Genomic DNA, 12,678 nt, shown 5'->3' with positions numbered 1-12,678 from the left:
AGCCCCACATTGGGCTCCATGCTGACAAGGAGCCTGCTTGGGATTCTCTCTCTCTCCTTCTCTCTCTCCCCATCTCTCAAAAATAAATAAATAAACTTAAAAAAATACATAAAAATGTGAAATTTCAAGTATTTATGTCATAAGTATTCTTTGGATCAATCTTAGAATTAAAAAAACACTCTTCTAGTAAATGCACTATGGCTTTATGTACTTTTTATTCATTCATTTTATGTTTAGCTGTAGTCTATCAATGGAAATGTTTGGGGTGAGCAAGAAACATTTGGGGGAAACATTAAATGCAGCACAAAAATGTACCTTTCATATACTGGTATAAAAGGACTTTTTGTTCTTTTTCAGATACAAAACAGTTTAATTTTTTTGTTCTGTTTTAGCAATGAGACCTATTTTCCATGGAATGTGTGAAATTGGTTTATTTTTATATTGTCTTTTATATGTGAAAAGCTAAAGGGACCAAACTAACTATGTGATTAAAGACGTTTTTAGTGTCCAGATATGGTGGGAATATCTGGTGGGAAACAACCATTTTTGCTCAGCAGGAGGCTCAGTTGACCTTCTACAGGAAAAACAAGTGGTAGACCAGATACCACAAGCCTGACAGAACATGGCAACCAAAACGTAACACTCAGGTCTCTATTGCATTTGTTTTGGAAAGCAAATGTGTTCTGAGCTTCACGGTCATTTACCTCCCTGGAGATAATTCAATAGTCTATCTGTGGTATTAAATGTTTCACCGTAACTTTCAAAAACACCAGGACAGTAACAAGTGCATTAAAAAAAAAAATCCGGGGTGCCTGGGTGGCTCAGTCGGTCGAGTGGCCAACTTCAGCTCAGGTCATGATCTCGAGGTTCGTGAGTTTGGGCCCAGCATCAGGCTCTGTGCTGACAGCTCAGAGCCTGCTCTGGATTCTGTGTCTCCCTCTCTTTCTGCCCTTCCCCTGCTTCTTCTCTCTCTCACTCTTGAAAATAAATAATAAAACATTTAAAAAAATAATAAAAAAATGAAATTAAAAAAAAATCCAATAATGTTTATAATTGATGATTTGAAAGATACCCTGAAGTCAAATGAAGAAGATATTGCCAAGGTCTCCCTGATGCCTTTCTGGAAAAATCACTGTCACTCGCCCCCTGCCTTTCCACCCCACCTTTCCATGTGAGCTTTATTTATCACAAGGTCACCACAGGAACAAGATTGTCACCCCTGGGAGGACATGGTGGGAATTCACAGCCAGGCTATGGCTTTGCTCTCAAATGGCATTCTCTCCTTTTTTCTAGTGTCACAGTCCATAGTAAAAAATAAAAATGTATTCAAGGGTCAGGGTCGTGATTAGGTCAAAAACTTAAAATACAACAAACAAACAAACAAACAAACAAAAAACTCCATGAAAGCAGCTTGAAGGTTTTTCCTTCTAGGTGTTACAGCCAGGAGGTAGGAATGTACTAGATCCCTGCTTGTCAAATGCAGTCTGTGGAAATGTGGCAGCAAGGGCATCCCCTGGAAGCTGGTTAGAAATGCAGACCTCAAGTCCCATCCAGACCTCCTGAATCAGAATCTACGTTTTCATAAGATCTCCAGATAATTGATACGCTCATTCCAGTTGAAAAATGCTGAGCTAGAACATCACTGCTTGTAGTGATTGATGTAGAGGAAGAGAAAAGAATCATAGCTTTTTTTTTTTTTTTTTTGCAGTAGAGTTGTTTTCACTGATTCTTTGACACGTTTCTAAACTGTACTGCTTCACAGATCAACAAGTGTTTGAGGACGAAAAACATCATAAGCCTCACTGTAGAACTTTACTTTCAATCCATCAGAATAGATGTATTTTGCTTTCTTTATAATTACAATAACACCTCTTTTTTTTTTTTTTTTTAAATTCATTCGCATTGGAATGGCTTAGGGCTGTTCTCTTATTAGCTAAAGGAATACAGTAGATTTCATGATGCATTTAGTCTACCAAGTTAAAGTCCTCTCTAACATCTGAGCTGCATTTTGCTTCAACCAGCAGCCCCTGGCTCAAGCATCCCTATTAGTGAGGTATTTTCAAGAGCTCTTGATTCTAGAGAATCAGGAAATCCTGAGCTATCACCTTAATTCAAAACATCATGTGGGAATACAATGACTTTTGCTGAATTTTTAAAAGGAGGGGTATAGTAAATTGAGTGGAGTGGGTCAGGAAGACTCCCTGAGAATTAATTTAATCCCACTGGATTTTAAGATAATAAAACTGTGGGCAACCAGTGCTGCAAGAAGTAGGAACTTAAAAATGTCTCAAAAGCAGAAATAACAGTGTGAGTGTAAGAGAAAGATTGAGTTCAAAAAGGAAGTCAGTTTTGCAAATAGAGAAACAAAATGAATAAAAGGGAAGAAGACAATAAGGAAGAATGGAATTTATGTCAAGAAGAGAGAGAAGAATGGTGAAAAAATAAATACCAGAGAAAGACAGGTAAAGATGAGGGCACATCATGGATGTGGCTGGAAACTATAGCAGGAAAAGGATGGGTATGTAGAGAAAGGGGGGTAGTGAAAAACAAAGGAGCAAGTCCATGATGCCTGTAAACCTGATGGCCACATGCCACCCCTCTCTCAAAAGCGACCCCTCCCATCCAGTCCTACCTGGCCGGAAGGATGGTAGTCACCACTTGAGAGCTTGAGGGTTGGGGGGAGTAAAGTTGGGGGAAACAGAGGGATCCTCATGGCAAGTTTCCGACAAGAATGAGGAGGAACCGTCCCCCTGTGTGGAAAAAAAGGGAGGCTGTCATTTTTGTGGCATTGAAATTGATTTCTAATAATCTGTTGTTTCAAATTATTTGTCTGGGAGCTCTCTTGGAGTGCCTTCTAGAATGGAGATTTAAAATCTCCAACTCCTTTGTCTATTCCAACACTTCCGACCACAAATGCAATGGGACTGGCAACTGAATTATCTTTGGTTTCTTCCCATTCTTCATGGGAATTAGATGCTAAGTATGATTGTAACTAGCAGTTTTGAGACATTCTCTACAAAATCCCACTACTATCAAGACTTGAAAAAAGATTGTAATGAATCACTGACAGCAGTTGAACAGTGTGGCCCAGTGGGACTGGGCTTAATGTCTATGCTTTTCTCTCTCAAAGAGAGAGGATTGAGTTTTAAATGCATCGAGCTAGTTTTGCTAGCCCTCTACATAAGTCACGTGCCAGGCATTGTTTCTGGGTGCCTAGACCTCAAGAGCATCAGTGAGCAAAACAGTCGAAACCCTTGCCCTCCATGTAAATCCACTGGGGAGGGAACACTGAATGACACACCTAAAAAAGAAGTAAATGACCTAATGAGGGAAGGTGATATATACCATGAAAAACAGGAAGTAGAGCCGAATAAAAGGAAGAGGAGATGCCAGCAATGGGGGAGTGTGGAAAGTGTGGTCATGGAGGGCCTCTTTGAAAAGAAGTCTTTGAGCAAAGACTTGAGCAACAGGAGGGAGTCACCCAAGTGGACCCTTAAGAGATGAGCATTCTGGGCAAAGGAAATACTCCATACAACAGTCCAAGGCAGCCCCTGTCTTTTTGGGGCCCAGCACGGAACCCAGGATGGCTGGAGTGGAGAGTAGGTCAATGAGAAAACAAAGAGGGGATGCCGCAAAGTGGAGTCAGATCATGTGGGACCTTATAGACTTTTATTCCTGACAGAGATGGGAGCCATGAAAGAGTCTTGAACTGAGGAGCGACCTGATTTACATTCTAAAAGATGACTCTGGCTGCCCTGTTGGGAATAGATATGTGGAAGTGGGAAGACCAGTGAAGAGGCTATTTAGAAATCCATTTGAGGACTGATGGTGGCTTTGGCTAGAGTGCTGCACTTGGTACCTTAACGATTATAAAGAAGTCTTAACTGTTTTATGATACTTTGCAAGTCTTGTGATAGTTTTGATTCCACCTAAAACAAAGTCCCAATAATAAATTTGAGAATTGCAACAGCTTATTATGTATTTCATAAAACCTAAGAACTACTTAAAAACAAACAATATGTAAGTTTCAAAGGAAAAGGAAAAGAAATCCTTTTTAAAATAATTTTTTTAATGTTTATTTATTTTTGAGACAGAGAAAGAGAGAGTGAGAGTGGGAGGGGGGCAGAGAGAGAGGGAGACACATAATCTGAAGCAGGTTCCAGGCTCTGAGCTGTCAGCACAGAGCCCAACACGGAGCTTGAACCCGCAAACTGTGAGAACATATCCTGAGCTGGAGTTGGACGCTTAACCAACTGAGCCACCCAGGCGCCCTGGAAAAAAAATCCTTTTGAACCAAAGCTAGAAGACAAGATATTTCCTATTTTCTTTATGTCACCAAAAACATATAGGTGCTGCTGGCTACTGTCTTAGACAGGATTTCCCATATGCTAGCATAATTAGGGAGGGCAAAATCCATGTTGATGCCAAAATAGTTAAACATGTTAAGCTTCCCCCAATTGTATAGAGTTGTTTGGGTGTGAGTGTGTGTGTGTGTGTGTGTGTGTGTGTGTATGATGATCATAAAAGGTATGTCATGAAGAATCCATGCAAACTATCAGAATCATCATGCCCTGTTTATTATTCCATCACAAACATCAGCAAAAGTTAAAGCCACCTCTACTGATAAAACTCTTTGAAATGTGGAATTCTTTGAAATATGAAAATATTACTTGTCTTGGTTTCAGCCACAAATTCAAAGGTCTCCTTGTCAAATTCAAAGATTATCCTCAGCAAATGATTATAATAAATGCAGAAGACTTGTATCAATTGATTTTTATTGACAGAAAATGCATAAGCAGGACCTGCATGGTAGATTTGTTACATTAATTTGGCCTTTGGGCAGAATACGTGCACAATAGAGAATGTGACTCTTGCTCTTAGAAACGGCTTTCCTAGTGTGGACTGAAATTTTCTTCAGCATTGTTCAGTTCAGTGGTCATGGATTTTTTCCTTCTGCAATAGCTTTTCATCTGGTCTCTGCATGCTGCTTCAACAAATGTTTCAAAGCACCAAGACATTTCCCATTTGGATATTCTATACGTAAATATTTCTCTGGGTTTTCCTTTGCCATCTTTCCCCTGAAAATGTTGAGGGCCATGGCAAAATCAGGTAGTGGTTTCCCGAGGTCAATGAAATCTTTAAATTCTTTGTTTTAAAAAGTATTTAGGACGTGTTATGTTCGGCTATTTTTATTATTCTAGTTATACCAAAGCAGGGCTTTAAAAACAAACTAGAGGGGCTCCTGGGTGGCTCAGTCGGTTATGCATCCAACTTCAGCTCAGGTCATGATCTCATGGTTCATGAGTTTGAGCCCCGTGTCAGGCTCTGTGCTTCCAGCTCGAAGTCTGGAGCCTGCTTCAGATTCTGTGTCTCCCTCTCTCTGCCTCTCCCCTGTTCATGCTCTCTCTGTCTCTCTCAAAGAATAAATAAATTTTTAAAAATAATAAAATAAAATAAAATAAAATAAAATAAAATAAAATAAAAACAAACTAGGGATACATTTGGAATAAAACATCTAATTAGTATTGGCAAAATTCACATAAATGGTGTTACAAGGGCAGGCACACAGAGTAGAAGTCAATTCAGAAGTTTTTGTGGGCCATCTATGGTTGTATGGACTCTGTTGCTTAGGGAGGTGGGCAGATGAAAGTCAGTGGGATTAAAGTCCATCTCATCCTATTCCTAATGTTAAACCTCAGTTCTTTCTGGGAAGAGTCCAAACCCCATCAACATATACACTCTCTGCTCTAGCAGGTCATGAGTATTTGCTTTGGATCTCCTCCCCTCTAAACTATACACCCATCATGGCACTCCCACATTTCCTAATCTTTAGGAAAGAAAGTAAAGACAAATGAAGGGGAAAGTAAGTTAATAGGGTAGAGAAAAGGGGGAGGAATCAATGGCAACCATGTGAACCTCCATTCCGATTTTGTTTAAATCTCAAACGCAGTTGCTTTACAGGGGTTAATAGATAAAAGAAATCCATGAGGGGAATGCCATGTGGGCCTAAGGGGAGCCTCTTCTCAGACCTAGGGATTTGTCTACAGGTTGGCTGTCTGTAATCATATAATCTAATTTTTAAAGAGAAATTGATTTTTTTAAATAAGAAAATTTCTGAGTATTAAATATTAGTGTGAGGGTTTTGTAATGTGCCAACTTGGGTAGGCTGAACTACATTTCCCAAAGTTCCATTTCTGTATTTTTCCAGGGTGAGTTACAAGGGAGACTTTCCCAAGAGTTGGAGGGCTGAGGAGGGAGGCAGCGACCATTCTGTAACACACACGTGTTGTTGCAGATCTGCTGAATGGGGTCTGGAATCACCTTCCCTCCTCTTTGGGTTTTCCTTTAGTTGTTCTGACTCCTGGGTGTGTGTTTGTGTGTGTGTGTGCGCATGCGCACGCACAGCTCTGTGATAAAGACTCTCCTACAGGTTCTGCTTCTCCAGGTGAATCCCAACAAATAAAGATGTTAACTAATTCAAACATTTTAGAAACACCATGTGGGGATTTTCTATTTCTGGTAATGGTTGGTTAGGCCACTTGGACCATCCTTCCCACTGAAAATGCCTAAAAAGGCTGGATGTGATATTAAAACTATATTCTTTAAAGAACCTAAGAGCCACAAAAATTTAAAGAACAATCAGGCCCAAACTGCAGGGACATCAAGCCTAGACAGGCAAGCCACTTTTGCCCTGAGGGCGTTTGCTAACACTGGAAATTTTGAATTCATCTTTTGAAAGCCTTGTAGGGTGGGGCCACAACTCCAAGCCTGTGGCTTGTACAGAATGAGGAATCTCACAGGAAAATTTCCTTATAATAAGCCAGGCACACAAATTGTTGATTTGAAAATAAACCAGGGGCACCTGGGTGGTTCAGTCAGTTGAGCATCTGACTCTTGATTTCAGCTCAGGTCATAATCTCACAGTCATGGGATTGAGCCCTGCATCAGGCTCTGTGTTGGGCATGGAGCCTGCTTAAGATTCTCTCCCTCCTTCTCTCTCTGCCTCTCCCTCCCTCTCTCTTTCTCAAAAACAAAACAAGCAAAAAACCAAACAGAACTTACAGAATTAAAAAAACACAAAAGCTGGAATTAAAAAACTCTGTGGAAAAGTGTAAGAGCAGTGTAAACAAAGAATTTGTGAATTCAAAAAAGGGCCAGAGAAAAATTGCCCACAGGGCAGCACAGAGATATGAAAAGATGGAAAATACTGAAGAGTTACAAATCTGAGGTGATGGAGTAAAAGGTCCATTTTATTTTATATATAAATAACATGATGGAAGCCATTTTTGCTGACACTATGGCTGAGTTTCTGCAGAACTGAGGAAAGTTATCCATTCGGTGACCTCAAACACATATTTAGACACATTTTAGAAAAACTGCACAGAATATAAGAAAAAAGTCCTAAATGCAATAAAAGGAGGAAAAATACAAGTTATTATCAAAAGAATTACACTGAGGCTAACAGCTTCTCAATAACAAGAGAAGCCAGAAGACAGTGGAATTTTATCTTCCATGCACTAAAAGCAAATAACCGTCAACCTAAAATACCCAGTGAAAGTATCATTTCAGAATGGAGGAATGGAGGAAAATATAGACATTTTCAGATGAAAATGAAAACAAAGCCAAAAACCTCAAAGAGTTTGCCACCTGTAGACTGTATAAAGAACTTCTAAAGGTGTAGAAGGTAATGGTCCCAAATGGCCAGTCTGAGACATAAGACAGAATGCTGAACAAAAAAGTCTTGTGAATATGTAGATAAATCTAAATGAACACTGACTGTGTAACAAAGAATAAGAATGTCTCATTTGTTCCGAAATGTATAGAATTGTTAATACAATTCAAAAATAAATCAAAAGGAGACAGAGTTAAAACTGTTCTATTGCTCTAGTATTGTGCAGGAGAGTCAACATAGCCAAGTTTTACATCAAGAAAATAATAAATAACTACATTTTTAAAAAGACAATTATTCACATTGATACAAATGACAAAGAAGTTCCTTCCACAGATGAAAACAAAAAACAAACCATTGGGTGGGTCTACCAAGACTTGACAATGAGCAAAACATAGTCCACTGGCAGCCAGTTTACACTCTGTGGTCTGGCTTCCATGAGAGGGTCCAATGCGTGATGGCAGGGAGAATCCACATTTCCCCATCAAGTTGCAGAGGATCAGGGGACACACAAATGAATCGTGTAAGGAAGAAGCTTTTACTTTAAATCCCCTAGTCTCTTTCTCCCTGAACACTGGGAAGACAAGACTACAATCACTACATTGAGAGTTTTGTCTCAGGGCCCAGTGGTCGGTCTGAGAAGACTCACTTCACCCAGAAGGATGAGTCACTCACCCTGTTGGTTCTAAAGATGTCAGGGGAAATGAGGAAAATCAGTCTCTATTCCCCTGATGGAGGAAAAAAAAGGACCAATAAGCTACATGATGAAATGTTCTTTCTCTATAAATTAAAATGCCCTAAAGCTTCCTGGAATTCTCTCTTATTGATGAGCTCAATTAAAACAGAAAACCTGTGTTCTAAGAAGCATCAAAGACAAATTAAGTGTCAGAGAAAAAGTAAATTCCACATTTATCGACTGTTTTATGAGGTTATGGAGATGGTTCATTAAAAAGTCCCCTCAAAAGACAATTCTTCTTATAACGAGAGCCGGTAGCTGCAAAGTGATCAATATACGTTGGAATATTTGTAGCAGATTCAAGGCAACTCCTGATTAACGATGCTTCAACATGTTAAAATAAATCTTTCTGAAGTGTTCAAGAAAAAGGCAAGAGGTCCTTTTTATAATGAATCAGTTTAGACTTGAATGTGACCACAGAAGGTATGGTTTCTCTCTACCGGCAGTTGGGGTGTGAGTTGCTCCTATCACCTTTTGTACACATATACCCTTTTCCTATTGGCTTTGGCAACCTCAGGTATGGAAATCCCAAGGAAACCAATTATGTCACTGAGAGTTCAAAGACTGGCTGGGGTTTACTGCATCCCTCTTAAGAACTCTGAAGCTATAGATTTCATAAAAAGACACACCTTGAACAAAGCTGAAAATAGCATACACTTAGGGACTGAATGAAATGTTTCACTGCTAGGAAACAGGCAACTGAACATTTCTCCAGAATGTAGAACTCTACTGAAAAGGAGCTGAGTATTCTCTTTCAAGGACGTCTACTGTTGTTTGCAACTTAAGAAATTTCAGAGGGACATATGTACAGGAATACACAGTGTAATTTTACACCAAATTGAGGGCCAAGCTATTTATCTATTGTATCAGTTGTCTCTAGAACTCACCTACTTCCATCTTCCCCAATGCCCTCAAAAATGAATACAAAAGAAATAGACTCATTGATCTCTTTTTTAGTGGGAAAAAAATGGGCACTATATATGAAAAAGGCCTGGTACATGTCACACAGTTGGATGTTCCAAAATAAACTTTCAAACAGTGGCTGGGCCAAATTTGGTTCCCTACCAAATATGTGCCAGTAGGATGGAAGTTCTTGGTCCGAGTATGGAAATGAAAGTTTTTTTTTGCTTAAAAATTTTTTTTACCATTTATTTATGTTTGAGAGAGAGCGACAGAGTACGAGCTGGGGAGGGGCAGAGAGAGAGAGGTAGAGACACAGAATCCAAAGCAGGCTCCAGACTCTGAGCTGTCAGCACAGAGCCTGATGCAAGGCTTGAACTCATGAACGACAAGATCATGACCTGAGCTGAAGTTGGCTGATTAACTGACTGAGCCACCTGGGCATCCCTGGAAATGAAATGGTTTTAATTGAGGCACATTGTCCTCTGACTGTTCTACTGGAAGGTGGGAATAATTTTAGGAACTTGAGTTGATACTTACAGATCATAAGCACGCGGTTGAGTAAAAGGTTAGAAGGTTGCACTTTGGGTTAATCTTCATATATAACTTGCTCTAAATCCAGTCAGAACTCCCTGCCATTGAAGAACTGTTGTCTTTCAGCAATTGGCTTTTAAATTTCCTTTGTTAAAAAAAAATTGTTCAATTTTGAAGGAGTTGTTTGGTTATCACAGGCTTGAAAAATTATGCAGCTTGTGATTGTGGTTCAGAATAGCTCAAAACAGTAATACCAGGAGAATATAGGAATGTAAATAGCTTCCTCCCTGTTTAGGAGGAGGTTAGGAACACTAAACACATTATTACATTACTTAGAATAACTGGATGAAGAGGGACTAAATGATTATATTTGACGATATGGTGAAAGAAACTGACAAACAGGAAGAAATATGACGCTGTGTGGTGTATATTTTTGTTGTAAGCAAAAGATTAGCCATTATTGGTTTCTAGATAAAAAAACTACTTATTCCACTTTAAAATACTTGAAGAAGGAATCTGTTACCCTCAGTAACCCTTGGTGAACTTTGTCATGCTTTCTTCTTCATAGGAAGGTTGCAATTATCTTTAATATTACCTACTATAGAGTCAACTCAATTTCTTTGTCCAACATTCAGTGATGGAACAGCTCATAAATTTCTAGATGTCGTAAAATCATTCTACCTTCTCATCTTTCTAACCGAATGGAACTGACTCAGTTAACCTCTTTTATAAATACTGCTGGTCAGTTTCATTCCCTTGAGTTACTGCACTTTCCATATTGTTTCTGCTTTTGTTACTTTCCTTCATATCTATGTCAAACTTCAAAGCTTCATACTGGATGTGAAGAGGGATTATTTCAAAGCTGGTGCTATCCTATTTGTGGTCCACATCCAGCAATTACAGGAGCGTGAATGAATGCTATGTTGGCCTGGACTTTCACTTGCCTCCTTTTGCTGTCCTGTGCTTTGTTCTTTCTCCACACGACCTGCACTTGATCTTATTCACGTCACTATTTACTATTGCTCCTTCCTACCACGGACATTTCCTTTGATCAGCCATTGTGTCCTACAATATTAACAGTCATGATTTCTTATTTTATTATTAAAGTCATGGTTCCGAAGCACAAAATTTATCAGCTCTGAAGAACATCCCTTAATAAATGCTTTAGTTTGACATGAAAACAAAAATCTCCAAGGGCAAACTTCAAATCCAGACGCAAGGTGGTCATAAGGGCAACGTGGATGAGAAGCAGAGATATCACTTGTTCCTATTTACAGTAAAAAATGAAGGCAACAGAAATAACAAGTGCTGGTGAGGTTTTGGAGAAAAAGGAATCCCCATGCACTGTTGGTGGGAATGCAAGTTGGTGCAGTCACTGTGGAAAATAGTATGGAGGTATCAGTATATCCACTACTGGGTATTTACCCAAAGAAAACAAAAACACTAGTTTGAAAAGATACATGCATGCTTCCCTATGTTTACTGCAGCATTATTTGCAATATGGAAATATTATAAGATATGGAAGCAATCCAAGTGCAACAACGTGGATGGAGCTAGAAAGAATTATGCTAAGTGAAATCAGTCAGACTAAGACAAATACAATATGATTTCACTCATATGTAGAATTTAAGAAGCAAAACAATGAACAAACAAAAAAGAGACAAAAACAAACATTAAATACAGCAAATAAATTGGTAGCTATTAGATGGTAGGTGGTTAGAGGGATGGATGAAATAAGTGAAGGGGATTAAGAAGTACATTTATCATGATGAGCACTAAGTAATGTATAAATTGTTAAATCATTATATTGTACACCTGAAACTAATATAACACTGCATGTTAATTATACTTCAATAAAAAATGAAAAAAAATACAATAAATAAATATAACACCTCCCAAAGCCCCTTCTTCATATATCATCACATTGGGAGTTAGGGCTTCAACATGTGAATTTTGGGAGGACACAGTTCAGTTCACAGCACTGTTCTATTCTGATTATTAGCTATATTTGGACAGACTAAACTGATCATGTGCAGACAGGCTCAGAATTTTGCAAAGAAAACAAAACAAAAGTGAAGGCGAAACAACTACTAAAAATTCATAGAAACACTTCATATCTCTTGCTAAAAGTCCAAAAAAGAAATGGGAAATTGCTATAAATATGGCAGTGGCACACACAATTACCTACCTAACTGATATTTCTATATCTTTGATAAGAAAACATCAGTTTTGTTCCGGTGCCTGTTGACTATGAAACTGAAGAGGAGCTGAACTCTCTCCATCCTTTTGGGCAAGCTTTAATACTCTAAGGCAATCGTGAAGATTACACTCTACTACCCATGACTGGTTTAGTAATGGGTATATGGTACAATCCTAGCCAATGAGGAGAAAGCTATTGGGAAGATATAGGAAGCTTTTCCTTAATCTTATAAATAAAGGGCTATAAGATGAAGACATTACCTTTTTTTGCCTTTGAATGACTTATGTAATGTGATGCATGGAGCTATGGCAGTCATTTTAGGACTGTGGGTTTAAAGCTTAGGCATGAAAGGCAACAAACTGAGATGGCATGGTGCATTCTTTTTTTTTTTCTTTCTTTTTTCTTTTTTTTTTAATATATGAAATTTATTGTCAAATTGGTTTCCATACAACACCCAGTGCTCATCCCAAAAGATGCCCTCTTCAGTACCCATCACCCACTCTCCCCTCCCTCCCACCCCCCATCAACCCTCAGTTTGTTCTCAGTTTTTAAGAGTCTCTTATGCTTTGGCTCTCTCCCACTCTAGCCTCTTTTTTTTTTCCTTTCCCTCCCCCATAGGTTTCTGTTAAAGTGCATTCT

General features: G+C 38.8%; 1 protein-coding gene across 1 annotated transcript in view; it reads right to left on the bottom strand.

Annotated features, from left to right (window-relative positions):
- Positions 1-1,427: 1,427 nt before the first annotated feature.
- PLCB1 (phospholipase C beta 1) overlaps positions 1,428-12,678 on the bottom strand; it is a 146,366-nt gene continuing 135,115 nt past the window's right edge. The window contains exons 28-30 of the mRNA XM_047069168.1: positions 10,576-10,712; positions 2,633-2,750; positions 1,428-1,571 (exon numbers count right to left, since the gene is read on the bottom strand). Of these exons, the coding sequence (XP_046925124.1) occupies positions 1,428-1,571; positions 2,633-2,750; positions 10,576-10,712 (399 nt within the window). The remainder of the gene's footprint in view (positions 1,572-2,632; positions 2,751-10,575; positions 10,713-12,678) is intronic.

Source organism: Lynx rufus, unplaced genomic scaffold (assembly GCF_022079265.1).
Source record: "Lynx rufus isolate CCGP_SWC_20201006 ecotype Redwood Valley unplaced genomic scaffold, mLynRuf1.p SCAF_8, whole genome shotgun sequence".
NCBI classification, from domain to species: Eukaryota; Metazoa; Chordata; class Mammalia; order Carnivora; family Felidae; genus Lynx; species Lynx rufus.
This window is presented reverse-complemented; position numbering and strand designations above follow the sequence as displayed.